The following is a 27,022-nucleotide window of genomic DNA, read 5'->3' as shown; positions in this document are numbered from 1 at the left end:
TGTCGTCCAGCCTCGTCCATTGTTCTTGTTCGGATGCGTTCCCACAGATGGCGCCAATTTGATCCTGTCAACCAAGAGTCAACGCGACCGGGATGCGGCGCTCCTTTGGATCCTCGAGTGCTCGTGAACTGCAAGCTGGAGGGTGTCCGCGACGGCCCTCCGACGCCAAGTCGTAGGCTACGATGAACAAAGTGGCTTCCAAAATCTCGAACACCTCTCGTGAAACCCGAGGTTCTTTATATAGAGCTATGAAGGGTCCGGGCACACGTACCTAGGTGCATAAGTGTCTTCTGTCTTTTCCTAGGTATGCGGCTGTTAGAAAGCTTACCTGTCCTTTCCTAGGTATGTGGCTGTCAGAAAACTTACCTGACCCATATCACTACAGTCAAAGCATGCCCTCGATGGGACAACAGAATCCCCTGTCACGAGATTTGGAGCATGACACACACGTGAAACCTACCGGTTGTCAGAGGAGAAATCCTCGGGTCTTTTTCCTTGCTCCAAAACTTGTCGTCCGAGCGGACATCTCCCTAAACATCCGACCGGACATACGCAATGGTTTACCTGTGCTTGGTGGAGGCGAATAAACAGGGGCGCTTTATGACTGTGACCGGTCAAAAGGTCAGCTCGGTCCGTGATCCGGAACCCCGATTTGACGGTGTCTTCCAACTATAAGTGCGAGCCGGCGGACCCTTCCGGGTATTCGATTCCATCGGGCGGCCGGCCGTCTACGGTCGTCCGTCCGGTCGGACCACACTCTCCTCGGATGAGCGGCTGCTCCGGTGACTTTAACTTGGCGTTGACTTTGCCTGAAGGGGGGGGCCCGCTCTTACTACCGGATCACATGTGTACAAGAAGGAATCTAGGAACTGAATGCTTTAAAAGAAACTACTCATACTCATTTAATAGCAAAGGAATCAAAACAGACTGAAATGTTAAACATGTAAGGTTGCTCATGCTTGCAAATAATAGTAAGAAGAATCTAAACACCATGCTAGAATAAAAGAGCTAAACTTGCTGGTTTTTAAACCTATGTGAAGCTTATTCCATTTGTTCCCAAAACTTATACTCTTATACTTCAAAATAGTAATAATCTCTTGGGCCCAGGCTTAGTACCATTGCATGCTCCCTAATAGAAACTGAGGTGGCGAGCCACCAGTCCTACGAGGGTAAAGACCTTGGTCTTACCAGGGCCAAGACCTCGGAATTGGTCACCTGGATTTATTTAACGACAACCTCGGAAGTCAGGTACTAGCCTTTTCAAATAAAATACATATTATCTTTAAATACTCCCACAATGGAATGCCTCGGCATTTCTTCAAACACTTGGTGTACGTTTGATCCCAATTTCTGAAATTTGGGATTTAATTAAGTCCTTGGTCTTTTCTTACTTGTAACTACTCAATTATACAATCTATTCATGCTTAATAACTCAACACGAAACTAAATCTGTAGAATGCTAAGTTTCATACTTTAAAAACCAAGAACTAAAGCTATCTGTTCATGATACATGCACCCAAAACCAAGGTAAAACCCACTGCATACTCACAAAATATATAGTAGTTTATACACAATGCAACTAGTAAAGAAATTGCTATTGGAACCAAAAAAACATAACCATTCTTCATGTTCAGTGCCACGGTAAGGAAAACAAAGTAGACCGAAATGCTACACATAGTCGTTCATTGCAGTAACCACGAAACCAAACCTACATGCTCAAGAAAACTAAATCATTTCTTGTTCATTGCCTAGCAGCAAAAAATTCGAAACCTGCAAAGCTGCATATGAACCGATCATGCCCATTAAGATCACAAACAGAAAGATCTAACTCAAAATCTGAATTTCTAATTACAAGGCCTGAAGAAAAAACAACCCACATGCTTAACCTATACCATTCATTTTCTTTCTTTGAGATTCACGACAGCAAGCTCAAAAGCAATCCTCCTTACAACATGCTTCGAAAATCAAGAGGAAACAAGAATCCAAGAGCTACTCCTACTGCAGGTGAGAAGCACTTACCTTTGTTCTTGGACTTACAACCGAAATCGGCTTCTAGGGTTTTGGAGAGCTCGAAATTTCCAGCCTCTTCTTCATGCCTACGGGTTCTCCTCGACGAGAGGATCGTGAGGATGTGAAGAAACCTTCGGATTGGTCCTTGGACGGCCGCCGGAGACGAAGCCCTAGCTTCCTTCTTTGTTTCCGCCCAAGTAGGGAACGATGCGCGTGCAGTCGGGAGAAGGAGAAGTTTAGGTCACGGAAAATAAAATCTCAACTCCTCTCTTAACCTATCCCTCTTATAATTAGGTTTTTCCGTTATCTACTACTGTTTAAATTTCTTTCGCCCTTTATTTGATCAGTACGGCCCTGCTGGGTACTTGGTCATCCGAAACAACTTAAGACTTTGCTTAACTGGGGGTCTCTGGTTCGAACCTCGGCCCAACCTCTTTTTGCCTCAACTTTGTTTCTCTTGGTAAAAATACCAAACGAACTCCAAAAATTACATAAAAATACTATAAAAATTTCTAAAAATCTCTAGAATATTTCTAAAGCATTTATAAATATTTATAATTACTATTAGGACTCGAGATGAGGAAATTTAGGTTGTTACATAGACATAAGGATCAAATACACAGGACCTAATTTGACTTGGTTGACCATATCAAAACTAACACGGGGTACTTACAGTTTGATGTTTTGTTTGAATATTGTTTACAATATGGCTTAGGGATGTGAATGTTGATTGTATTTTATTTGTCCATCATGTATGTTGCTTGTGAAGTTTGGATATGTATCATGTATTGTTTGTGATATTTTGATATAACAAAGTATAAATAAGTAGGGGTGACAATTTTTGACCCAACACGAAAACACGACCTGAACCGAACACGAAAAAATCAGGTTAGGCTTGGGTAGTTTCGGGTTCGGGTCGAAATCGGGTCGACCCAATTAATAAACAGGCCGGGTTCGGGTCAACCTGAAATGACCAAATTACAATCCACGAATCCGTTTGTAAATAATTATAAATTTAAACTAAAATTACAAATTTTAAAAAGTTAAAAACCCTAAACATAGAGATATGCTATTGATTGGATTTATGATTACAAATTAAAATGTTGCTATGACTTATCATTTATGATATGGATTTTCAATTTGTGTAGATAAATGCTATTTTTAATTTTTAATTTATAATTTAATATACAAAATTTCTTTAATGAATTCAGGTCATGTTCGGGTCAAACGGATCAAATGGATCAGGTTCAGGTCAAGTGCAAATAAGCAGATCAGGTTCAGGTTGAATAGTTTGACCCGAATTAATATTCAAGTTGGATTCAGGTTGTCATTTGCTAACCCGCCAACATACCAACCCAAACCCGTCAACCCGAACCCGAACCGAATTGTCACCCCTATAAATAAGGAAAATAGAGAGAATGTTGTTGAAACTGATAAGAAAATTAGCAACGGAAATTAAAATTTTTGCTGCTAATTTTTAAAAAAATTGTCCCAAATATAGCCGCCAAATTTAAATTTCGATCGCAAACATAGCAATCAAAATTTTAATTTGGTCGCAAAAATAGTGACTGAAATTATATTTTGGTTCTGTCGTTATGTTTAGAATGAGAAAAATTTTCATTTGCAAATTTGTGATCGAAAAATTATTTCAGTCATAAATTTAGCGATGGAAAAATATTTTACCATCGCTAAATTTAGTGATAGAAAATATTTCCGTCGTTAAAATTAATGACCGAAATTATTGTTCGGTTGCTAAATTTGCATCTAAAATTTTGATTTGGTCATTAAATCAAATTGTGACGGAAAATTTTATGACTATTTTTTTCCGTTGCAAATCGGTCACTAAATGAGTTTATTGAACAAATAGCGACGAAAAATTTCATCACTAAATTTGGATATTTTTGTTGTGTTTGTTCCTATTTAAGATCGCTAATGGGTAAACCACCAGTGACTCGGTGAGCTATCTTCTATATTAATGGAGTCATTGCATGCCAAGAAGGATGAAGGAAAGAAGCTCTAAACCTCCATAATTGCCCACAAAGCTTAGGAGAAGGAGAGTTAGAATGGAGGCTAGGGGGTGCATTGACTCAGCCATTTCAACCCTCAAGTTAGTTCCCGGTGGAGGGAAAATGGAGGAGATGAACAGTGGAAGAGAATGTATTTGTATCAGTTAGTGAATGTGAGCGTAGATGTCTGCATATATACTTGTGACCGCTGGAATGAATTTTTTGTATAATCTTGATGAAATGATATTCTCTCCTCATTAATTAACTGTCATATCACAGTAGAGAAAATATCCATCACTATATCTCCGTTATATGACACTGCCCATAATATAATCATACCACTTCATGTGCTCGAACAATTCAAGTGCTGTAGTATTTATGGTACTAGCCCGTGAGAGGAGGATCTATTGAGCCAAAGGGCCTATCCCATTTAGGCAAAATGAGAAGCGAATCACCTATCTAGAATGGTCGAGGAAGCTGAGCAGTGAGTCGACAAGGCTGAATGGAGTTGAGCGGAGCGCTGTATCAAGGAGCTGGGCTTCTAGAGTCGGATCAGGGAGTTGAATAGTGAGTCGATGAGGTCGAATGGAGTTGGGTAAAGTGTTGAATCGGAGAGCTAGGCCCTTAGAGTCGGATCGGAGAGGTGAGTCCTTAGAGTTGGGTCGAGAAGTTGAGCTCCTAGAATTGGGTCTGGGAGCAAGAGTCGGATGGACCGACTGAAAAAATTGGAGGAAAGCTGGTTAAGCGGAGGGAGTGATGACCGAAGAACTGAGATTCTGGGATGGGATGGACCTATTGGAAGAGAGAGTCAGAGCACTGTCTCAGAGAGACTAATCAGATGATAAATTCTTCTACCTTAGGAAAATCAATCAAGATATTATAATTGACCTCTTTGACTTTAATTCCGTTCAACAAGACGATTGACCTCCGCATACGTAGAAAATTCATGATTTGTTATCCGTTTCACCAGCTAATTTGACAGCTCCTTCTTACGAGCTCCATAGAGGCATTTGCTCTCATTTTTAACTCTTTCAAATCCTCCACAGTTCTCCCGTTGTATTTGATCACGGAACTAGAGCAGGCTCTTCGATCTTCTCCTCCAAATTAGACAGCAACCAAGCGACGAAGGTGGCGGAGCTAGCACAGGAGAGTAATTAAGAGCATGTATTATGCCTTTCTTGTAATATATAGCAACAGAGCCGCTCCTTCCTGAGCAAATAAGCTGAAAATTCTACTGCTCAACTAACTAATTAACGAACAACCAACCTCTTCCAACTTGCTGCTTTTTTGCACCACTACTGATGGAATTTGTTCGTTACATCATCGTCCTCTGAACAACTGCATGCGTGGGCCTCGCAGGTCTAAAAGTGCGAGCTCTCCGCCGTGAGAAATGGCTCCACACGCTTTCTCTCTCTCGACGTCTTTACGCAATCGTCTTGATTATAAAATATTATCATACAAATCAATCTTCTTAGGTAGCATCGGACCAAAAACATCTACTTTTTCTTTTGCAAGAGGACAAGATTGCAGGGTTCCTGTAGGGTTTAGCTATAATTGCATATAAATTAAGACTGTAATTCAGACTCTGCTATTTTATGATATGCATGACAACATAGAAATGCCACTTATTCCTTGGCAAAAAAAAAAGACTTCTTGCAGCACTGATACATCATTAAATTAAAGCTAAAGTAGATATATAATTAAGTAATTAATTTAGAGTAGTGAAGTTCTTCCGGCGCGCCGCCGATCGACCTCTTAATTATATGATGCTTTCGTGGCCTAAGTGATGAAACCCCTGCACCATCCCGCAGCGCTTGCAGGGCCTCAGAACCGCCGGCGCCGGCGGATGCACCCCGCCGTGCGTTGGCTTCCTGGCGACAATGACCGAGTTGATGACCTCGTCGGCCGGGTGGTGCACCGTCAACACCTCGAAGCCCTTGAGGTCCTCCGCCGGGTCCACCACCGGGTAGAGGAAGGCCCTCGCCCCGTGCGCGCTCCGCGCCACGAGGACGGCGCCCGGCGCCATGTGGCGCGCCAGGTGCTCGACCACCCGAGCCTTCTCCTCGCGCTCGACGCCCACGAGCGCCGCCAGGAACACCACGTCGTACCCCCGCAGCGCCAGCGTCACGTCCATCACGTCCGCAGTGTGGAACTCCAGCCGCGCGCCGCCAGGGACACCGCCGTCCCCCCTCACCAGGCGCCGCGCCCGCTCGTTGGCCGCCGCGTCGACGTCGTAGTTGTCGATCTGCGCCGACGCCGGCACGTGACGCGCGGCGAGCACGATGGAGCTCAGCGGCAGGGGCCCCGAGCCGACGAACGCCACGCGGGCAGGCGCCGGAGCGTAACGCGCCAGGAGGGTATACTCGAGGTGGCTCAGCTTGACATAATTGTTGTAGTAGGGAAAGAGCTCCAAGTGGTCGAGAGGGTTGTCGAAGGAGGCCAAGAGATCGGAGTAGTGGCACTCCAAGAGCCCCTCTGCCTCGCCGCAAAGCTTGATCAGCTTAGTCCTCATGGCCTGCACCTCCGGACTCAGCTCGCGCACTTCAATTGCGACGACAGGGATGCACGCATGCACCAGCTCAGTGAAGAGCCCGTCCACCTCCTCGGATGGGCTCAGACTCCCCAGCTTGGAGATCCTCTCATAGATCCCCGAGATCCTCTGAACAAGCATCATCTCACCTTCTTCGTTTTCCCCTCCCATGGACACTAATTAAAATGCTACAACTCGGAGACGATCAGTCGATGCCACACTCCCCGATGCTAGAGGGGGTCTCTATATATATTATCAGCTTGGCCTTGGAGGAGGTAGAAGGATTCCGTTGACGCCTTTGTTTTCACATAGGGCGTGACGGAGTCGCCCTTGCAAGGAGAAAAGGCTACGCAGTCCTTTTGGTAATTTCAGACATTTTACTTATTAATTTCGATTCATAATTTCGATCGAAGTCTCAATGCAATAATTAAACTATTCTTGTTAAGTGGTCCATAGCAATCCAGGAATATATACTTTTACCCACGTCTGTTTAATCTAAATTATCAGCATCATTTTCTATTGTTTCTGTCCACGTACGTCGCGTCAAGAACTTTAAGAGTTCATTTCATGCCATCTCTAATATCTGTGAATAAGACTCCCTTAAGCCAGAGAATATTTGAGTTGGTTCATTTCATGCCATGATGCATGCATGCAAATCCCATTACCCATCCTAATAGTAAAACAATGTGTTGTTGAAGATAAATTTAAGTGAATATTGTCGTTTATCGGATTGAGTCGCCGATGACTCAGTTCGATTCAAGCGCTTTCCTACTCATTTGACACTCTACTTTGGGTTCAAATCGCCAAAAGTAAATCGTCCTATCTCATTGTCCATAATGCATGTGGATAATGAGATAGGATAATTTACTCTTCATCTCATAAACAGTGATATGGCATTTGGCAACAAAGTGACTACTGTGGGAGCATCCACCGAGTTGTCTGACTGAGTGTCGAAATATACTGATCATTTTAGTTTAGTATTGTCGATTGTATGTAAAAAAACATGATAGGAACTAATTTTTTTAGAAGGAAAATACTTTAAACTGAAGATGAATTTTAGAAAAGCTTGACAGTGATTTTTACCACTATAAGAATATTGGTAAGGAGCCTGAGTGTCGACATTGTGTCACAATCATTCACTCGATGGAGGAGCAATGATCAAAACTCAGTTTCCCCTGTTCCTGATCAATTATTCAAAACAAAGGCATAAGGTGCAGGGTTCTTTAATGGTGGTGGCCGTTGTTCCACTCCACTTGCAGCCTTTTGAGATCATGCACCTTGCCATTTCCATCCCAAATCAGTGGCGCTGGATTGGAGAAGGTGGGCACTCTGCGATAGAATATTTGGCAAACTGTTGCTCCTGCTTTAGTCAAATTTGGCACTGCCCTCCGAAGAAGCAGAGCCTTGTTTTTGCGACTACTCGACGCAGAGATTGGACGTCACGTATCCACCATTGACTCTGTTGGCTATCGGCGTCCCCCAAATGCCATTCATTGCCTTGGAAAAGCAACGGCCAAGCGCCGATGGTGGCCATTGCAGGTCACTAACGGCCAATCAATTTGATGCCAATGATATCTACGACGCAATAGTGCAACAGAGCAATAAGTAAAGATGTGAACTATTGTTTAGCAATTAGAATGAGATTCGATAAGTAAGACTGCATACAGTAGACTCAATGTAGTTATTTTTTATTTTAAAAACAAAGAATTTTGACATGTATTCAACTAGATTACTCTTCTGAAAGCTAGAAAAATAGAGGCTGATTATTCTTCTGGAACTACAACACTAATTGCGCCCTTCTCCAGCATGTCATAGAAAGCTCTTGTTTTCTTCTGCTTGTCCCAGTGGTGCATCTTCCACAGGCCGCCGGCAAAGAGTCCGAGTGTGAGGCCAATGCAGATCTCCTTAACAACACTAGGACCTTTTAGCGTAGCATGTGCAATTTTATGAGCAGCCATCTGTTATTCAGTGAACGAACTTTGAAACCCTGAAACTAAAGAAACATGCAAAAGTTGTGCTGGAGAGACATTAAATTTATGATTTAGACATGTTGAATATATACGCAATATCTAGAAATTCCACTTCGTATACTTTAAAATTGAAGTCCATTTGAAGTGTCAAACATCTTCATATTTGATTCTGAAGTGAGCACGAAGCAGTTAGCAATCAAAAGATCACACAGAGTAGCTAGTCACACTTTCCCATGATAAAAAAAAAGTTGATGAATTTCACATTCCAATGTCATGGGACTAACAGATCACAGCATTTCAGTCTCTCTGATCATGCTCACATGTTGTCACCCACCAAATCAATTGGTATAGTGATTAATGATAACTTGAAACTACAATATAAGACTTGAGAGCCAAGAATATTCTGGCAAACAGAATTAATGATAGGATGATCAAAAAGAAAGCTTTATTTTAACAGGCTTAAACAAAAGATCTTGGCATGCAATCTGAGAGCACAGTTTGTTTTTAAGATCAATGAACTACTTGTTCAAATGGAAGTGTTAGGTATAGATCTTTTCAATTTGTTTACTGCAGTTTAAGAGTGAATCACTAGTGCTAAAAGTACAATGAGGGTTAGATAAACACAATGATTATACAGAGATGTACTAAAGAAGTTAGGTCTTGGTACCATATTAGTTGACAACAGAATCTCCAAATTCCACTTCTAATTGATTATTTCAATATCCAATAAAAAGTATTCATATGCTGTAATACATGTTTTAATTTATAAATCATGTTATTGACTAGAATGAAGATTTAGAAAGAGAGGGGAACACAGAACCCATTAAGATATCATAGAATTATTACTAAAGAACACACAGAAATAAAAGCATGCAAGGGAGAGTGCAGAGTATCATAGAATGTTATGGTACTTCAATTAAAACAAAAAAAAAAAGTACAGCTGGAAATAAACATAGTGAGAAGCAAATTTTCCCTGGTCGAAAAATACTGTCAAATGAAGTCTAAGTGTTCATGTGAGAAGTTCTTTTGCAGGAGGAAAATTGTCAAGCAAACTTGAAAATGTGTAAATCACAGTTTCAGCTATAGCCATTTCCCCAGCTCATTGAGATGGCAGAATGATTGCAATTTATTCGCAGTTACCACAGGCAAAAGATCATTGCAGATATTAGTGAACACAGTATAGAAAACTCAAAAGCTACTGAAGCAAAGTAACCAATCAAGGATTTCAATATACAAGTAGCATATGATAATTAGATCTTTTCACTTTTTAAGGTTCCCAGGAACATTTATACATTGAAATATGCGTTTATTAATTCATCTAATCTAGATATCGAATCTTAATAGTTTACTTGTTTGCAATAGAAGACATCGCCATTTTTACATTGAAATGCGAGTTGAGAATGAAACATAATTTCATTCAATCCTCCATTTTGTTTCTGCCCAAATAGAAAAATAGGAGTTTCTAGGCATCCCTGTAACGATGTAGCTATGAAAATAATGAGGTAAAAAATCAAAATGGCGGCCCTAATTAAGAGAAACATCATATGAGTATCCTTTTTCCAAAAAAAAAACAAAAAAAAAATCAAATGCCCGTCCCTCCCATGATTTTAATCTGAAATTACCCTTTGATCCAGCATTGTTGGCAGCTACTAGGTAGCTTCTACAACATATAGCATCTACTCATGATTGAGTTTAGGATTTAGGATTTATACATCAGATGAGGCCCTTTTCCCCCAAAAAAAATCCAATGGGCATCTCTCCCATAATTTGATCCCGAAATTACCCCTTGATCTAGTGTTGTTGTAGAAGCTACCAAGTAGTTTCTGCAACGTATAACAACATGTTTAGTTTGAGTTTAGGATTTAAGATTTATACCATGTAGAAGCTACCGAGTAGCTGACATAACGTGTAGAAGCTACTCGGTAGCTGCTATAACGTTTAAAAATTACTCGGTAATTGCTATAAGATTTATGATTTTTACTATGTAAAAGCTACCTAATAATTGCTACAACGTGTTTAGTGTTGATGCAATCATTATCGGATCAAGGTTGACCAGTTTGACTAAGCTCAAATTGGGTCGAGCTTGAGTTTCGATATTTGACAATATGTGAGAGAGAAGTCAAGTAGGTGAAGAACTAGATACTTATCTAGAAAAGTCCTAATTGGAGGTTAAGCAACGAGAAGTCCTAACTGAAGGTTAGACAATGAAAAATCGCTAGTGAGTGAAGTTAGACAGTGAAAGTCCTAGTGAGGCTAGACAATGAAGACCTAATTGGGAAATAGACAATTGAAGTCCTATTGGGGCTAGACAGTGAAAACCTAGTTGAGAACTAGACAATGAAAGACTTAACGGACTAGGCAGTGAAGATCTAGTTAGGAACTAGTCAACTAGGTAATGAAAGTCCAAGCGGACTAGGCAAGAGAAAAGTCCAAGTGGATCAAAGGTTGATCGGGCACTTGGTGAATAGAAGTCCAATGGGAATTGACACGAGATGAAAAGTCCAAGTGGGTCAAAGGTTGACCGAACACTTAGTGAAAAAGCCCTAGCAGGTCAAGGGTGACCAGATGCTAAGTAAAGGGAAGTCCTAATTAGTCACCGATGACTTTAGGATTGGGCAAAGGAACCTTAAACTTGAGTTCAAAGTTTAGGATTAGACAATCGATTAGCCCAAGGTCAATTGATTAGGTTGAGTGCCTAATTGATTGGGGTCTGTTCCAATCAATTAGGCTGGAGGTTGATTCGCAAAAATTAGAAGGGTTATAATCGATTGAGGTAATTAATCCCAACAATGCCAATCGATTGGGCGTTGTTTTCTCTGCAAACAGAAAAGTTGGAATAGATTGGGTAATTGATTCAGCATGGTAATCAATTAGGGTACTTGATTAGCCATGTTTTCTCGAGAGAACAGAAAGCTTCGGAATCGATTTTGTAATCGATTAGAAATCGTCGAATCGATTGGTATGACTCACATATCGATTAGGTGTTTGAAAAATAGCAGTGGTCGAACGGTTGAATTATGACATAATCGATTGGGAAGAAAAGTTAATCGGTCAGTAGGCGGAAACCACATCTAACAATAGTCATATAAAGGGGAGTTTGTGAAAATGTCCACACGCCAATTCTTAGGAAGTTGAGGGAGAAGTGTTGCTACATTTTCAATCAAACAAGAGGCAATTCCTACGCAATAAGAAAGCGCTCAAAGCAAGATTTATGTAAAATTGTGTATTCATTATATTTGATTTCATTTTGTTATTGTATTTCTTGTGCTCATACGAGGTTTTTCCACCTCTGGAACTACCTAGTAACTTACACAACAGTGCTAGATCAAGGGATGATTTCGGAATAAAATTATGGTAGGGTCGCCCATTTGATTTGTTTAGAAAAAGGGACGTCCTTTTTATGATTTGTAAAATCTGAGGCGTCCTTTTGATTTCTTGCCCAAATACAATACTACTCATTCCATATCGCCTAAAATCCCATATCGTGCCTCTCCAACATCCTTTAGAATAACCCCAAAAAATAAATCATCTCCTTTTCGCTGCAAAATTAGAAGTGGATTTAGGGCAAAATTGACTCAGAACTTGAGAAATAAAAAAAAAAAATCAGCAAGGCGATCATAAAATTGAAGAGAAGGAAGAAGAAACGAAAAAAACCTCGTGAAAGCTCCCACAGTCTCGCAGCGATTGTTTGTTCCGACGAGAAACTCCGCAGCGTTTGATAAAATGGAAAATCTTTCATTCTCCTCCCAATATTTACCTTTTCTGTCACAAATCCTAAAATTAATCAAGATCGTTGATTTATTATTTAGAATGGTGTGACGAATTATTTAAAGCGGTACAATAACTCGTGAGCTATTGTACTGACACGTCATCCTTTACGAGTTTGACCCATTCTTCCGTCCAATAATTTCCCGCCAACTAACCAGCCAATAATAGCCCACTTTCCCGCCTTTCATTCTCCTCCAGCTCCCGCCACGCCCCACCTCCCATTTCCCGTCAAAGCCTCCTCTTCTTCTTCTTCTTTTCCAAATCAAACAAATGATTTGGAGCGGCCAAACCAACGTCCCCACCGGCAGAGCGAGAACGCAGAGAGGCTCATGAAAAGTTCCTCTCTCCTCTCCTCTGTTGCCCCCTCATCCTCCCTTCTCCATGGACTGATCCAATTCATTAATCCGATTGAATTCCCGGTCATTAATCGAGCATCGCCGGTATCATGAACCCCTCCTCCGGTTTTCTCCGGTTCCAACATATTATCCTTCTAGTTTTGGCATTTTGTGTGTCTGATGGCGCTTATGTGCCCTCCGACGAAATCCTCCTCGACTGCGGCTCCTCCTCGGAGGCTGCCGATGCAGACGGGCGCAAATGGCTGGCCGACTCCACCTCCTCCAAGACCACCCTCACGTCCAAGGACTCGACTCCCGCCACCGCTGTGTTTCAAGACCCATCTCTCCCTTCCGACGTCCCCTACATGACCGCGCGTATCTTCTCCTCGGAGTCCACCTACAGGTTCGCCGTCAACAAGTCCGACCGTCACTGGTTGCGCCTTCACTTCTACCCCTCCACCTACAACGGCCTCCCGCCGGAGAACTCCTACTTCTCCGTCTCCACTGGAGACGGCATCACTCTCCTCAAGAACTTCAGCGCCTACGTCACCGCCAAGGCCCTCACGCAGGCCTACATCATCAAAGAATTCTCCATCTTGCCTTCCTCCGACGGAAGCATCAGCCTCACCTTCACGCCGTCCGACAAGTACAACGCCTCCTTTGCCTTCGTTAACGGCATCGAGGTCATATCGATGCCTGACATCTTTGACCAGCCCGCGCAACTGGTCGGCTTCTCGGATCAAGATGTGGAGGTCGGCACCTCTGCCGTGCTGACCATGTACCGGCTCAACGTCGGAGGCCAGTACGTGCCGCCGAACAACGACTCCAGCCTTAGCCGGACTTGGTACGACGACTCCCCTTACCTCTACGGTGCCGGTTTTGGCGTCACCTTCGCGGCAGGCAACGATCTAAAGCTCCAATACCCAGAGGGATCGCCGGACTACTTCGCCCCTACCGACGTCTACCAGACGGCGAGGTCGATGGGTCCCGACCCGAAGGTCAACATGAACTACAATCTGACATGGATTTTCCAAATCGACGCCAACTTCACCTACATCGTCCGCTTCCACTTTTGCGAGCTCCAGATGACCAAAGTCAACGAGAGAGTGTTCGACATCTTCATCAACAACCGAACCGCTCAAGAGCAAGCCGACGTCATCGGTTGGACCTCTGAGACGGCCGTCCCCATGCACAAGGACTACGCGGTGTTCGTCGCCGATCAGCCCGGTGAAGACCAGATATGGGTGGCACTGCAACCCTCTGTCTCGGCCAAACCCGAGTACTACGACGCCATTCTCAACGGATTGGAGATCTTTAAGGTGAGTGACAATGCCGGAAACTTGGCAGGTCCCAATCCCGAGCCGTCTGCTCTCCTGGCGGAAGCGGAATTGGAGGATGACCAGCCCGGCTTCGAGTCTAAACCCAACGGCAAGCTGCACATAATCACCAGAGCCGCAGGTGGAGCTGCAGTTGCCAGCGTCGCCCTTGCCATTTTCCTCGTGGTCTACCAGCGCAAGAAGAGGACGGACGTTAATGACTCAGCCGGCGGCAACTGGCTTCCTCTCTACGGCGGCAACTCTTACACCGGAAACTCCACGGTATCCGGCAAGAGCACCGCGAGCAGCCATTTGTCAAACCTGGCCGCGAACTGCAGGTACTTCTCCTTCCCAGAGATCAAGAAGGCAACCAAGAGCTTCGACGAGTCACTCGTTATAGGAGTCGGAGGATTCGGGAAAGTCTACAAAGGAATCATCGACGAGGGAACTAAAGTGGCGATCAAGAGATCCAACCCTTCTTCGGAGCAAGGCGTCAATGAGTTCCAAACCGAGATCGAGATGCTCTCGAAGCTGAGGCACAAGCATTTGGTCTCCCTCATCGGCTTCTGCGAAGAGAACGGGGAGATGATCTTGGTTTACGACTACATGGGGCACGGCACTCTCAGGGAGCACATTTACAAGAGCAACAAGCCTCCCCTGTCGTGGAAGCAGAGGTTAGAGATATGCATCGGAGCTGCCCGAGGGCTTCACTACCTGCACACCGGCGCGAGGTACCCGATCATCCACAGAGACGTCAAGACCACCAACATTCTGGTGGACGAGAATTGGGTGGCCAAGGTTTCCGACTTTGGACTGTCGAAGACCGGCCCGACCATGAACCAGTCCCATGTCAGCACAGTGGTGAAGGGAAGCTTCGGCTACCTCGATCCAGAGTACTTCCGGCGGCAGCAATTGACCGACAAATCCGATGTGTATTCATTCGGCGTGGTTCTGTTCGAGGTGCTCTGCGCGAGGGCAGCCTTAAACCCCAGCCTTCCCAGGGAGCAGGTCAGCCTCGCTGACTGGGCGTTGCACTGCCAGAAGAAAGGAGTCCTCGGCGACATCGTCGATCCCCTTCTCGAAGGGAAGATCAGCCCGGAGTGCCTGAAGAAGTTCGCGGAGACGGCGGAGATGTGTCTCTTGGAGCACGGAGTCGACAGGCCTTCCATGGGCAGCGTGCTGTGGAACCTTGAGTATGCACTTCAGCTGCAAGAGAGCTTTGAGAGCGGGAACCCCGTCGCAGATGAGGGTGCCGTTAAGCCTGCATCGGCCGCCGGCGACGGCGACGGCTTTGTCGCTGGAAGTGGGACCGGCGAGGAGGCCGATGCCCTGACCACCACCGCCGTGTTCTCTCAGCTCGTTCATCCCACGGGGAGATAATAACGTACCGATTATAACCTCTGACTTCATCGTTACAGTGATGAAAAAAGTATTAATTTTTTCTCTGATTCACGATATATAAGTGTTTTTTTAAAATTATTATTCCTCTTTGAATTCGATCGAATTTTGATTCAAAGATCTCTGGTTTCATCGTGCTCTCTTCATCGTCCTAGTAACTTGATTATGATTAATTAATTGTGATTAAAAGTGAGGATTGGGTAGCTCCTTAAGAAAAAATAATCCAGTGATGGGCTGTATGTTAGCGAGTACAGCTGGTGTCTCGTGGTAATTAAACAAAATCTAGAGACCGTGACACCAGATGTAAGATGACAAAAGCCAACCGAGCCTTGAACATATATATGCTGGTTCGCTCATCTTATATTTCATTATTTTTTAATCTTAAATATATCTATATATTTTAAATTTGAAATTATTTTAATCAAAACGGGTTTATAGTAAATTATCTTAAAATCTCATACCCCACCTTATACTTTATCATCATTTTTCATGGTAAAAAATATTTATTTACATAATAGACATCAATTTACTTAATTATCCTCATTTTTATATGTATAAACAATTTAAAAGAAAAGATAATTCCTCATAAATTTAATATTATTTAAAAAGAATCTAATATATTTTTAACATAATTTTTTCACCTAATCAATATATTGGGAATCATATTAATCAATTTGATCCAATCAGTTTAGCGAAATCAATTGATATAACAACTGAGAAGAAAGAATAATTTATTATCAAAGAGTTTTAAATAATTTTTCCTTATTTTAACCTAGTTTATAGTTGTTTTTATTAAAATTATATTGGTCCTTAGAGCGGGTGTAAGTGTGAGATAATGCCGGTACTGATCCGGTCGAAATTTGAGAGGAAATTTCATAGGTAGAAAAAATAATGTAGATAAAAAAACTATAAGTAAAATATTAGTATAATATTTTTTTAAAAAAATATAACCCGATATTATAATTAAATGGACCAACCGGACTCGAATGGTATTTCACTCAGATGTAACCGGCTGATTATATGTTACCCAAATATTGTTGACCTTCGCCAGTCCAGACCGGCCTTTCCGAGCTATGAACTGCGCGTAGCCGCAATTTCCCGAATTTAATTAATTAGCCTTCGAGTTGACTTATTAAACTAGATTCTGAGTGCATGTCCTACACAAGGTCATCAATAGTGGTTTAATGGTAAAATGAGCAACTAATTTTTTTAAACGCCTGGTGAGCAATTTATTAATGATAAAATCCTAATCTGATTTTCATAATTCTTTATCAGAATCTCTAATAAAAGTTTCTTATTTTGTGTTTACTGCAAAGGAACAAGATCTACAAAAAGGGAAATAATTCAAGAATTAAGTTGTAGAAATTTATTTCTGTTTTATATCATATATCATGCCTATTTAAAAAATGGGAAAATAATAATCACACTCGCTTATTAATATCTATTATTGTTTGTGTTCGATTTAGATGAAAACAAAAAATCGAAAATAAAATAAAATTCTCACTTTCTTCATTCTAAATAAAATAAGATTTTCTAATTTTATTTTCGTGTTTACCTCCACTGTCATTGGTTGAAGTAAACACGGCATATGTCCGGAATGGTGGAGTGGATCACCCGGTGCTTTGCAAGCGTCAACGTAACCGATACAATTTGCTTTATCTAACAATATGAAGTGGGCCACCGTGTTGAGTACCCGATTAATTTGAATCACACAATTGGAGGCGTATAAGTGGGGACCAGAGATCCTCAGTCACAGTCGGTAATGGGTGGAATCGGGTGTCCGCGTCTTTCTGTTCTTTTATTTCACATAGCTGTGGGTTTTAATTCCAAACTCTCTTTAGGCGCTCCTTCTATCTCTTTCTTCGCCTCTCGCTCTCTGGCCGTCTTCGTGGGCTGGAGTGGTTGCTTCTTCCCAATCTCGGCGATCTGCCGCTGCCCTCAGCCTTGCCTCCACTTCGGTTGCTTGCACCGGCCGGGTGTAGCGCGTGGCTGAGATGTGCCAAGTTGGCAATTGATACGGAGGAGATCTGAAGAATGAGCCTCAGGGAAGGGTGCTGAAGCCGAGATCCGAACTGTGGTAACCTAAAGATCTGATCTTACCCCGTTTCGACTTGGTATTTTTTTCCTCCGAGTGTTCGGAGATTGGAAGTGACTGAGATGGGGAGCGGCCGGCCTCTGGGATTGCTTGTGGCGCTGCTGCTGGCAGCAGTGATGGCGTTCGTGGCTGCCCAGGAGGTCGCGACGACCGCGCCGAGGCGGAGGAACGCGTATGCTGCGATGATGTACATGGGGACGCCGAGGGATTACGAGTTCTATGTGGCGACGAGGGTAATGATGAGGTCTCTTGCGCGACTTGGCGTCGACGCCGATCTCGTCGTCATCGCTTCCGTGGACGTGCCCAAACGATGGGTCCAAACATTGTGAGATCTCTATTTCTCTCCCACCCCCTCTCAAATCTCCCCCTTTTGGCGAGCTTTCTCTTTTGGCGTGGTACCTTTTGATCTAATTGATGGCTTTGCTTCTGAAACGAGCTTCAGAGGAAAGTTTAGTTTACTCAAACTTTACTCTTTGGTATTTTTTCCCCTTCAAAACAGAAAGGTTTCTCTTTGAAAAAAAAAGAATTTGTGGTTTAATTGCTACAAATTTAATTGTCTTTGGTTTGTCGATCTTACACGAGTTTTGGACACTGGGTTTTTGTTAAATCATGTTATTTATTTCTGGAAAGTGTAGAATAAAGTGATCCGAGGAAGAAGAAAGGAGCATTATATGTCACGGATTTATGTTTCCTACCGAAATTGTCCTTGCACTGTGTGCCTTCTTAGTCTGTAGCGTGAACGAATGGGGTGGTTTTCTAGGTTTTTTTGCTAATGTTTTCTGTTCTTCTCACTTCGCGGTGGCATGCTTTTCGTGATATCCATTTTCATTTTATTTGTTTTTTACTTTTAGGTGCTTTGAAAGCAAAACGACGACTTTTTTGGGCCATAGATTTTTATCGGCGTGGACCAGTTATTTGAGAACTGCTAGATTCAAGATAGGTTGAACCGAAAGAAGAAGAAGTCCAAGTTAATTTATTACAAATTGGCACTATATTTCTTGACGTACATATTTCTAATTCAGTTTGAACTTCCATGATTAATGATTATTAATTCCATGATTCCTTTCATGGCTAACATAAGTTTCTGAACTTTTCACCTGATTTAATTGCAAATTAAAGAGTGAGAAAAACAACCATGATAATTCAAAATTCATTCAGCACAAATTTCAGTTATTGTTGAACTGAATCTAAATTTTATATGATATATATGGAGTTTACCAACTTAAAACTTTCAACTTTTTTTGTTTAACCTGATTTTCTTTTTGGCAAATTTATCACATAAGTTTGTTTTGTCATCAGAAACATTTAAGAATAAATTGTGCAAAACTGCAACGCAGTTGGTAGTGCGCTCGGAGCATTAAGTACTTATACTTGATTAATTGGCATGATCAGGCAAGAGGAAGATGGCGTGAAGGTGGTTTCTGTTGAGAATTTGAAGAATCCGTATGAGAACCAAGGCAATTTCAACACCAGATTCAAGTTGACATTGAACAAGCTTTATGCATGGAGCTTAGTTTCATATGACCGAGTTGTTATGCTAGACTCTGATAACATTTTCCTCCAGCGTACTGATGAACTTTTCCAGTGTGGGCAGTTCTGTGCTGTGTTTATCAATCCCTGCATCTTTCATACTGGACTTTTTGTTCTTCAGGTACCCCTTTCAAACTCCTAGTTTTGCAAGGATTAACTTCTTTTCCTGCAGCCCATCCCAAATTAGTAGAATAAACATAATCACTCATCATTGTGAAACAATTTAAAGAGTGCTGAAACCATTATCAGGAATGTACTCCACACACGAGATCTTAATGGTTACAACGGAACTGCTTAAACTATAGCTGAATGTAAGATGCTACCAAATAGTTATTTACTTCGTAACATGTTTATGCAAACAGCACATTGAAGTGATGCCATTTAGCAGTTGTCAGTTGAGAAACCTTGGAATAGCCAACTTGTTAAAACATTGGATTCTAGTTTCTTATGCCCTGTCACATCCAATTGAAAAATTCAATGGTGCAAGCCTGTTGTTGAGCTGTACCATTGACTTTAATAGAAGCCACTAGTGTATTGAAATACTTCAGTCCAATTTGTACCACAACTAGATTTAAAGCATGCATTGATGGTACCTCCAATCTTAGATCTATATGGAGGAAAACATCCTGGTCAGATTTCACTAATCTGCAGGTAACAAGAAATGTAACACGGACTTTAATTTTTTGTTATTTTTTTTCCTAGTGGGTGCCTCCATGAATTACATTTGTGAAGTTTCTTCTACAATCTTGCTAATAGCAGATGTGGAATGAATTCAGGAAATTTTGCTTGGTGTTCAACAAATTTCATCTTCAGTCATGAAGAAAATGTTATTTAAGTTGGATATCAATCTATCAGAAACTTAGAGTCTTCAACTGCAATTTATGAATAGTTTTTCTAATCATTTCTTAAGCTTCTAGCACAGAAGCCTGGAAGCAATATAATCAACACTACTAGGCAAAGACCTTATAGCTTCAGAAATGTTCTACATTACTCCTGGATATCTGCTTTAGTCTACTAAAAACATTAAGATTGTTGTAGGATATCACAAAAAAAAAAAAAAAATCATTAGTTGAAGAATAGAAGAATGCTGTATTTAATAAATTATGATGATTTGAGAAGATTTCAATATTTAAGCAGCATTGCCAGTTATGCATAAGATTCCCATGATTCGTGAGCATGCTTTAAAGTCATCTGTAGCAAAAAGGGAACTGTGATTTTGTCTTCAACAGTGAGATCATTCTCTTTTGTTTGACTTGCAGCCGTCGATGAAGGTATTCAAAGACATGCTTCACGAGTTAGAAATTGTTCGTGATAACCCAGATGGTGCAGATCAGGGTTTTCTTGCAAGCTATTTTTCTGACTTGCTTGATCAGCCAATGTTTCATCCACCTTCCAATGGCACCAAGCTCATTGGTTCCTACCGACTTCCTTTGGGATACCAGATGGATGCTTCGTATTACTGTAAGTGCCTGAATTACAATTTTTGCCATCCCTTATAATATGATACTTCCATTTAGAAATAAGCTGTAATAATAGTAGAAATTTTTGTAGTGAGCGATTCTTGTTTGATTACATCGCAGATCTGAAACTCCGATGGAGCATACCATGCGGACCAAATAGTGTGATCACATTTCCCAGCGCCCCATGGCTAAAACCTTGGTATTGGTGGTCTTGGCCTGTCTTACCATTGGGTCTTGCTTGGCACGAGCAGCGTCGAGAAAACCTTGGGTACGTGAACAAACACTCAAAAACCAGTAAACCACAAACAGTTCCATGATAAAGACACTTTTTTTATTGTACATTTGAGATCTAATTTTTGGATTTTGTGAACAGGTATGGTTCAGAATTACCTGTCTTGTTGATCCAAGCAGTCATGTATATCGGAATCATGGCAATCACTCGGTTGGCTCGACCAGGCCTGTCCAAGTTGTGCTATAACCGTCGACCAGAGAAAAGCATCACAATATTACATACGACACTCAAGATAGCAGCATTTTGGTCCATACTCGCTGCCTACGCGGTGCCCTTTTTCCTTATTCCACGAACTGTGCACCCACTTTTCGGTTGGTCGCTTTACATGCTCGGAGTCGCATCTCTTCTATCAATCGTAATCAATGCCTTCCTGCTGCCACCCCTGCCAGTCCTCACGGTACTGCTGGGAATGCTGGGCTCACTGTTTGTGATGGCGTTTCCTTGGTATTCTGACGGTGTCGTCAGGGCGTTGGTGGTCTTTGCTTACGCCTTCTGTTGCTCGCCAATTGTATGGTCGTCTCTGATGAAAGTTATAGTCTCCTTGCAGAACTTAGTCGAAAGGGATGCCTTCTTTCCTAGATTGGGGGAGTCCACCGAGATGTCTGAGTTCAACAAACTGTATTGAGCTGCACAGGAAACTGGCCTGCTTCCAAGCAGATGATCAGAATTGACTAATCGTATTAATTTTGAGAAATTTCCATTCACACGCGTTGAAATGCTTGGATTTTGATACGATGTAGGGAGAATCAAGGGAATGGCTAGCGAAAATGGGGAATGCGGATTTGTATGAGCGAGCGAACTCAGGTCACCAGATGGTTAGGAGATGAGAATTCTTGTACCAATTCGTTGCCCAGATTTGATGTGAACCCTTTTACTTTACAGAATGTTTTATTTATTTTCTTGAGATCGAAGAGTTTGGCTTCAAACTTGACGAATGTGTTTCGAAATCATAGTAATGTGTTCACTGTGATGAAGAAATAGAAGGCGGAAACTACGAGGAACGGATAAAAAACATTCATTTTATTATATCTGAAATTAAAAGATGGTGACCAAGTCAATAAATATAAAAATAATTTGTTACTATTTCATATGGATTTGGTTATTATTGGATAAAAATTAAAATGATTGTCCAAAATAATAAAATTAACAGAAATATCAGATTAACATTTCTTTTTATAATTTATAAAAGCTAGATGCTAATTTTTAGCATAGAAAAGTTAGTTGAATGTAAGAGTATTTTAAACAATCATTTTAAATGAAATACTCATTCAACTTTAATTAAAAATAAAATACTCATCCGATGAAAATATAAATGATGAATGCCCATTTAATTTTTATCTATTATTATTTGTTAATGATTTGTAATCGATGATAATCATAATCTTACGTCAATTTTTATTACTTAATGATTTTTCAAGGCATCGAATTAGGGCTAGCGATTGCTTAGCGCGCACACAATAGAAAAGTTATATGCATATATACCATCCCTAGCCGATTGCTTCGTAAAGTCTATTGTCTCGCCTTCTTCAGTTCCCAAGGCAAACGATTCATCATCGATCGCCGATAGCTTTCAAATCAAGTCAGTATTTTGTTTTCCCATTTCTGGGGCTTTCTTCTGGTTTTCCCTGCTGGTGTTTTTTTGCTGTCGAATTTTGTTTGTTTCGTGGTGAGGCCGAGCCCTATGATTGCGTCGATGATTTTAATTCTGTTTTCTGCAATTTGTACTGTGATCGGTCGCAGGAAGAGATGTCGAGGCAGAGCAGTTACAAGCAGCAGCATGACCTCGGTGAGTGATCAGTCGTCTTGCTTTTTCCTTGTGCTAATATGTCTAAACATCGTGATTTTTCATATTTGTTCTGTAGAGAAGAGGAAAGCTGAATCAATGAGGATTAAGGAGAAGTACCCCGGTAGAGTGCCGGTATGGGTTATTCATTGCTTTCCATATCGTTCTTCTTTATTGTATTTTTTTGGTTATTTCTGTAATCGTGATTAGCCAAAATCGACAAATTTTATGCATAATCACATACTATTTTGCATATATGCCATTAATTATCACATTCAAAGTCTTAATATATTTCATACATGACTCAGCTGTTAACTTCGTTACTAGTGATTGTAATTGATAATATTATTCTTTAACTTTTTTCTGTTATATGAAGTGCCTTTGAATTTAATCTTATTATAATTTTTTAATGTTTTGGATTTCATTTAAAGATGGAGAAAGTTTAAATTTTAGTTCATGTTGCTATCCAATTTTAGTTCATTGAAAAGATTTTAGTAGAAACAAAATGATATTTATTTGAGATTTGTAGATCTGAAAAGATATTGGATATTGCAATGCTAAATATGACTTTCATAATTTTTAAAAAAACATTTGTCCCCTTATAGAATAGTCTAAAGTGAAGGATCACGAATATGGTAAGGTTTAAACTTTCCACTTCTTTTAGGATGGCTCCTTGTCAAGTTAAGCTTGTCCGTTATTGATTATCAAAAAGCTCTGATTCTTGTTTTAATTTACATATACATAAAATAGAATCTCAATTCTCATTAATGTAGCATACATTTTATAAACTAGATTGCCTGATATACTTTTTGGACATCTGCTTGAGGTAATCTACCAGCTCTAAAACACCATTACAGTAGGTGTCTTCTTTCTTTGATAGAGTAAATTGGATTGATGAAGATGATCTGTTAAGTACCTTAGGAACATGAATCTTATTTGTTATGACACAATAAGACAACACTTAAATCAGTAGAATTGTTTGTTTCAATGCATTTATATGTTTTTTACATGTTTTTATTTCTCTAATAGTTAGAAAGAATTGCCATTTAGATAATCATATTTGTATTTGATAAGTTTCAAAGATTTTTTTTCAGGAAGCATGTAATTGCATCAGTGTTTGCATTTCTGATTGTTTGCAATATACTGAAGTTGACATGACCATTTATTTCTTTACTTCTTATATTATCGATTTCATATGGATCCTTCCCCGGGACCCCGCATGACGGAAGCTTCGTGCACCGGGCTACCCTTTATGTTTACACTAGACTAAAGATAAATTAGATCAATTGTATCTTTCATATTTAGTTCAACCCTAAAGATACTAACTTGATCAGTTATATTCTTCCTATCTAGTCTATTCCTAAAGATATTGAATCAAGTTGAACTAATAAACTGGCCTAGTTGATGAGTCACTTGAGATTAAGGCTTTAGTTACATTGAAGGAAAGTTGGATGCAAGGAAGAATGGAGATTGGAAAATTAATTAAACCCTTCGTGTCCTTGGTTGATTTCAACAAGCATACATGAAAACGGAAATGAGAGAATGGAAAAGGCACTTTTTTCTGCATATTTGCTTTGGCCCAAATTTTGCTGGACTTGAATGGAGGGAAAATAATTCCCATCCAAAAGATTATTGTATCCTGATCCTTAGATAAGCAAACAAGGTTATGTATGTTTTTAAAATAAATTTAAGTTTCCATCCTCATAACTTTTCCCCCAAGTAAACAAAGGAAAGAAAACTTTAAAATACTTTTCTTCCACACATTGAACCTTTACTTGTTCTTGCTATTTCCCATCCTTATTACTCTTTTTCTTCTTCGTCACATGTATTGTTTCAATGAATTGAAACCGTGTATGCATAAGTGAACCACCTTTTAGATCCTTGAAAATTTTGGGTTCTCAATTATCATGCTCCAGTTGTAGTATTCTGATACTTGCTGCAGTTCAATCATGCGTTAGTTTTCAACTGTAGCATTTTCACTTGCCTCGGTTAATTGGATTTAGGTTCATGTTTGCTTTGAGCTTTACAGGTAATTGTCGAGAAAGCCGAGAGAAGTGATGTGCCAAACATTGATAAGAAAAAGTGAGTGTCCTTACCCAATTTGTTACAATTTAATAATGATGTCAATTCCTTGTGCTTTCGCTAACTAATAATTCTGGAGTAAATTTTTCTTTTTCTTTTTCTTTTTCTTTTCATTTTTATTTTTACCAACCATGATAATTTTGAGTTTTAGGGAAATCTACTGTTTGTGAGCAAGACTTTTTTTTCTCTCTTATCTTTTTATTAACCATGGTCTGTGACCTGAATCGCTTCATTCAGGTATTTGGTTCCGGTAGATACTACGCTTGGGCAATTTGTTTATGTCATTCGAAAGAGAATTAATTTAAGTGCTGAGAAGGCCATATTCATGTTCGTCGACAACGTGCTTCCACAGATTGGTACTTCATCTTAACCCTTTCCATCCATAATTCAGATTGAACAACTCACGGCGCTATTATTTCTGATGCGTTAGGAACTCTGATGGGCCATCTCTACGAAGAGAAGAAAGATGAAGATGGGTTCCTTTACGTTGTCTACAGCGGAGAGAACACCTTTGGCTCTCAAAAACCGTGACTCGACCAAGCTTAAGTATTGCCGACCCGACCAGCATATTGTTCATAATGGCATGGCTCGTGTCTGGTGCCGGAAGCGAGCTTTTGCAATAACGCAAAACCATGTATATTTTATGCAATCTCTTCTGAAGATTGATTTTTGCACGTACATATATATTCTGTGTGCTGTGTGCTGTGTCGCAAGTATCGACCAGTGGTGGCGGTTGATGTAACAAAAAACTAAGATAACATCTACCTTCACTTCTGATCTTAGCTCATTTAGTGTAACACCAAATGAGGTCGAGCGAGTTGTAGAGTGGGGGTTCAAGAGGAGGCGGCTTGTTCTTTTTTCCACGGTTAACAGTTTCTGTAGAAACAAATCTCCTGCTCTTCGCTATTTCATCGCCTATTAAGTAGCATATGCTATCATTCCATTTTACTATGAAACTGGCGACCTATATTTAGATTTGATCACGATTATGACGGTTTGGGATTGTTGGTTCAACGGTTCAGAACTGTCGGTTTGATAGTTCCTGACAGGTTGTTCATAGTTCGAAACTGTCAGTTTACGATTCGGTTCATGATTTATCATGGTTCAAGATTAATATATTAAAAATTTTAAATTTTAATTTATTATTATTTTTTAAAAAGTTTGTATTCATTTAAGTTATCTACGTATCCCTTTAGGGTATAGGGTATTCATTCGCTTCCATTTCCCGTTTCTGTTGTATTTGTTCCTAAGTATCAAAATATTCAACTTCGTCATCTGAAAGTTGCATCCTTAGATTCTTTTATCAGCTTTGGTCCAATCATCGAGTAATACTTCGGTTTCCAATGAGTGGGGAGACAATGTTGATTATCGTTCATCTAATATGTTGTCGCCGACACTGAACGTATACTTCACAATAACAGTTAACACTGGATAAGCTAAAATTATAATAGCGAATACGAAGAGGACGGAAAAGCTTTGAGCCTTTTGTGTATCGAAATTTTTATTATCTGCTTCACTAAAATCAAAAGAAGTTATAAAATAATTCTTAAGTTCCTGCGTAGAACTTGAGGATCCTGATGGCTATTTCATCGTTTCTTTTAATAAAAATTATGTTTTTGTAAATTTTAAATTACTATTAGCATATTGTTGTATTTTAGAAATATTAGTTTGTGTTTCATATTTTACATAATATTGATTATAAAGATTATATAAATAAATTCTAATATTATATATAATATTAACGAGAAGAAAATCTTTAATTAGAATTAAAGTGTCATAATATAAATTTAACATTTAAAATTTCAAGAAGAAAATAAAATATTTTTTCTATTTAGTTTTATATCTAATATGCAAGAAGATAAAGATTCATTATTAATATGTTCATTTAAAACTAATACTATATTAGAAAAATTTTCAAAAACTAATTGAACAATGGGATAATAAACAAAGTTGTTTGGTTACATCATTAAATACTTTTACAATTTTACAAATATTACTACAAATATTCTATTATTGTAAAAATAAATATATATTAGTATTAGTATTTTGTGTAAAAAATAAACATAATAATTCTTTATATTGAAATAAATATGATAATAATTGGGATGTTGAAATCTAACATGTTGGTATATCATATGAAATTTTTTTTAGATCTCATTCTATTAGTTTTACAAAACCTACAATATTATTTCATTATAGATGGTAAATAAAAATTATAATTTTAATTGATTTAATACAATTTTCTAAAATTTTTAATCCATCTTAATATATAAATTTAAAACATGGCATATACAACGAATATGAAAAAAATAAATATTTGACAAATAAATTTTAGATTATCTGTACAAAGAACTAGCATTATCTAATGATATTGAAAATATTTTATAAGTTATTTCATATTCTTCTAAAATTAAACATAATAATTATGCGATGTTACGAGTATTATG

At 39.8% G+C, this 27,022-nt stretch overlaps 5 protein-coding genes across 5 annotated transcripts; 3 read left to right on the top strand and 2 right to left on the bottom strand.

Moving 5' to 3' along the window:
- Nucleotides 1-5,581: 5,581 nt before the first annotated feature.
- LOC122019124 (nicotianamine synthase 9-like) lies at nt 5,582-6,791 on the bottom strand. The gene has a single exon (XM_042576629.1). The coding sequence runs from the start codon at nt 6,715-6,717 to the stop codon at nt 5,776-5,778; it is 942 nt and encodes a 313-aa protein (XP_042432563.1). The 5' UTR covers nt 6,718-6,791; the 3' UTR covers nt 5,582-5,775.
- A 1,432-nt stretch (nt 6,792-8,223) lies between these two features.
- On the bottom strand, nt 8,224-12,260 carry LOC122019135 (cytochrome c oxidase subunit 5C-like). The gene is made up of 2 exons (XM_042576636.1): nt 12,171-12,260; nt 8,224-8,504 (listed from the first exon to the last, which is right to left on the bottom strand). The coding sequence occupies exon 2, from the start codon at nt 8,502-8,504 to the stop codon at nt 8,310-8,312; it is 195 nt and encodes a 64-aa protein (XP_042432570.1). The 5' UTR covers nt 12,171-12,260; the 3' UTR covers nt 8,224-8,309.
- Nucleotides 12,261-12,456: 196 nt separating this feature from the next.
- On the top strand, nt 12,457-15,445 carry LOC122019120 (receptor-like protein kinase ANXUR1). The gene has a single exon (XM_042576624.1). The coding sequence runs from the start codon at nt 12,730-12,732 to the stop codon at nt 15,313-15,315; it is 2,586 nt and encodes an 861-aa protein (XP_042432558.1). The 5' UTR covers nt 12,457-12,729; the 3' UTR covers nt 15,316-15,445.
- Nucleotides 15,446-17,165: 1,720 nt separating this feature from the next.
- LOC122019109 (putative glucuronosyltransferase PGSIP8) lies at nt 17,166-21,621 on the top strand. Its single transcript, XM_042576620.1, has 5 exons — nt 17,166-17,753; nt 18,821-19,079; nt 20,218-20,419; nt 20,539-20,686; nt 20,792-21,621. The coding sequence occupies exons 1-5, from the start codon at nt 17,491-17,493 to the stop codon at nt 21,333-21,335; spliced, it is 1,416 nt and encodes a 471-aa protein (XP_042432554.1). The 5' UTR covers nt 17,166-17,490; the 3' UTR covers nt 21,336-21,621.
- Nucleotides 21,622-22,130: 509 nt separating this feature from the next.
- LOC122019101 (autophagy-related protein 8f-like) lies at nt 22,131-25,357 on the top strand. The gene is made up of 6 exons (XM_042576612.1): nt 22,131-22,289; nt 22,451-22,496; nt 22,573-22,628; nt 24,523-24,575; nt 24,813-24,931; nt 25,006-25,357. Exons 2-6 carry the CDS (start codon nt 22,457-22,459, stop codon nt 25,104-25,106), a joined length of 369 nt encoding a protein of 122 aa, XP_042432546.1. The 5' UTR covers nt 22,131-22,289; nt 22,451-22,456; the 3' UTR covers nt 25,107-25,357.
- Nucleotides 25,358-27,022: the final 1,665 nt, after the last annotated feature.

The sequence above is a fragment of the Zingiber officinale genome, chromosome 1A (assembly GCF_018446385.1).
Source record: "Zingiber officinale cultivar Zhangliang chromosome 1A, Zo_v1.1, whole genome shotgun sequence".
NCBI lineage: Eukaryota > Viridiplantae > Streptophyta > Magnoliopsida > Zingiberales > Zingiberaceae > Zingiber > Zingiber officinale.
The sequence above is the reverse complement of the archived record's forward strand: the minus strand, read 5'-3'. Positions and strand labels throughout refer to the sequence as shown.

Excerpts from the sequence above, each read along its gene's own strand:
- LOC122019124 (XM_042576629.1), bottom strand. The coding sequence starts at position 6,717 with ATGGGAGGGGAAAACGAAGAAGGTGAGATGATGCTTGTTCAGAGGATC.
- LOC122019135 (XM_042576636.1), bottom strand. The coding sequence starts at position 8,504 with ATGGCTGCTCATAAAATTGCACATGCTACGCTAAAAGGTCCTAGTGTT.
- LOC122019120 (XM_042576624.1), top strand. The coding sequence starts at position 12,730 with ATGAACCCCTCCTCCGGTTTTCTCCGGTTCCAACATATTATCCTTCTA.
- LOC122019109 (XM_042576620.1), top strand. The coding sequence starts at position 17,491 with ATGGGGAGCGGCCGGCCTCTGGGATTGCTTGTGGCGCTGCTGCTGGCA. Across the intron at positions 20,420-20,538 it reads GATGGATGCTTCGTATTACT|ATCTGAAACTCCGATGGAGC; the intron begins GTAAGTGCCTGA and ends ATTACATCGCAG. Across the intron at positions 20,687-20,791 it reads CAGCGTCGAGAAAACCTTGG|GTATGGTTCAGAATTACCTG; the intron begins GTACGTGAACAA and ends TTTTGTGAACAG.
- LOC122019101 (XM_042576612.1), top strand. The coding sequence starts at position 22,457 with ATGTCGAGGCAGAGCAGTTACAAGCAGCAGCATGACCTCG. Across the intron at positions 22,629-24,522 it reads AGTACCCCGGTAGAGTGCCG|GTAATTGTCGAGAAAGCCGA; the intron begins GTATGGGTTATT and ends TGAGCTTTACAG. Across the intron at positions 24,576-24,812 it reads CCAAACATTGATAAGAAAAA|GTATTTGGTTCCGGTAGATA; the intron begins GTGAGTGTCCTT and ends CGCTTCATTCAG.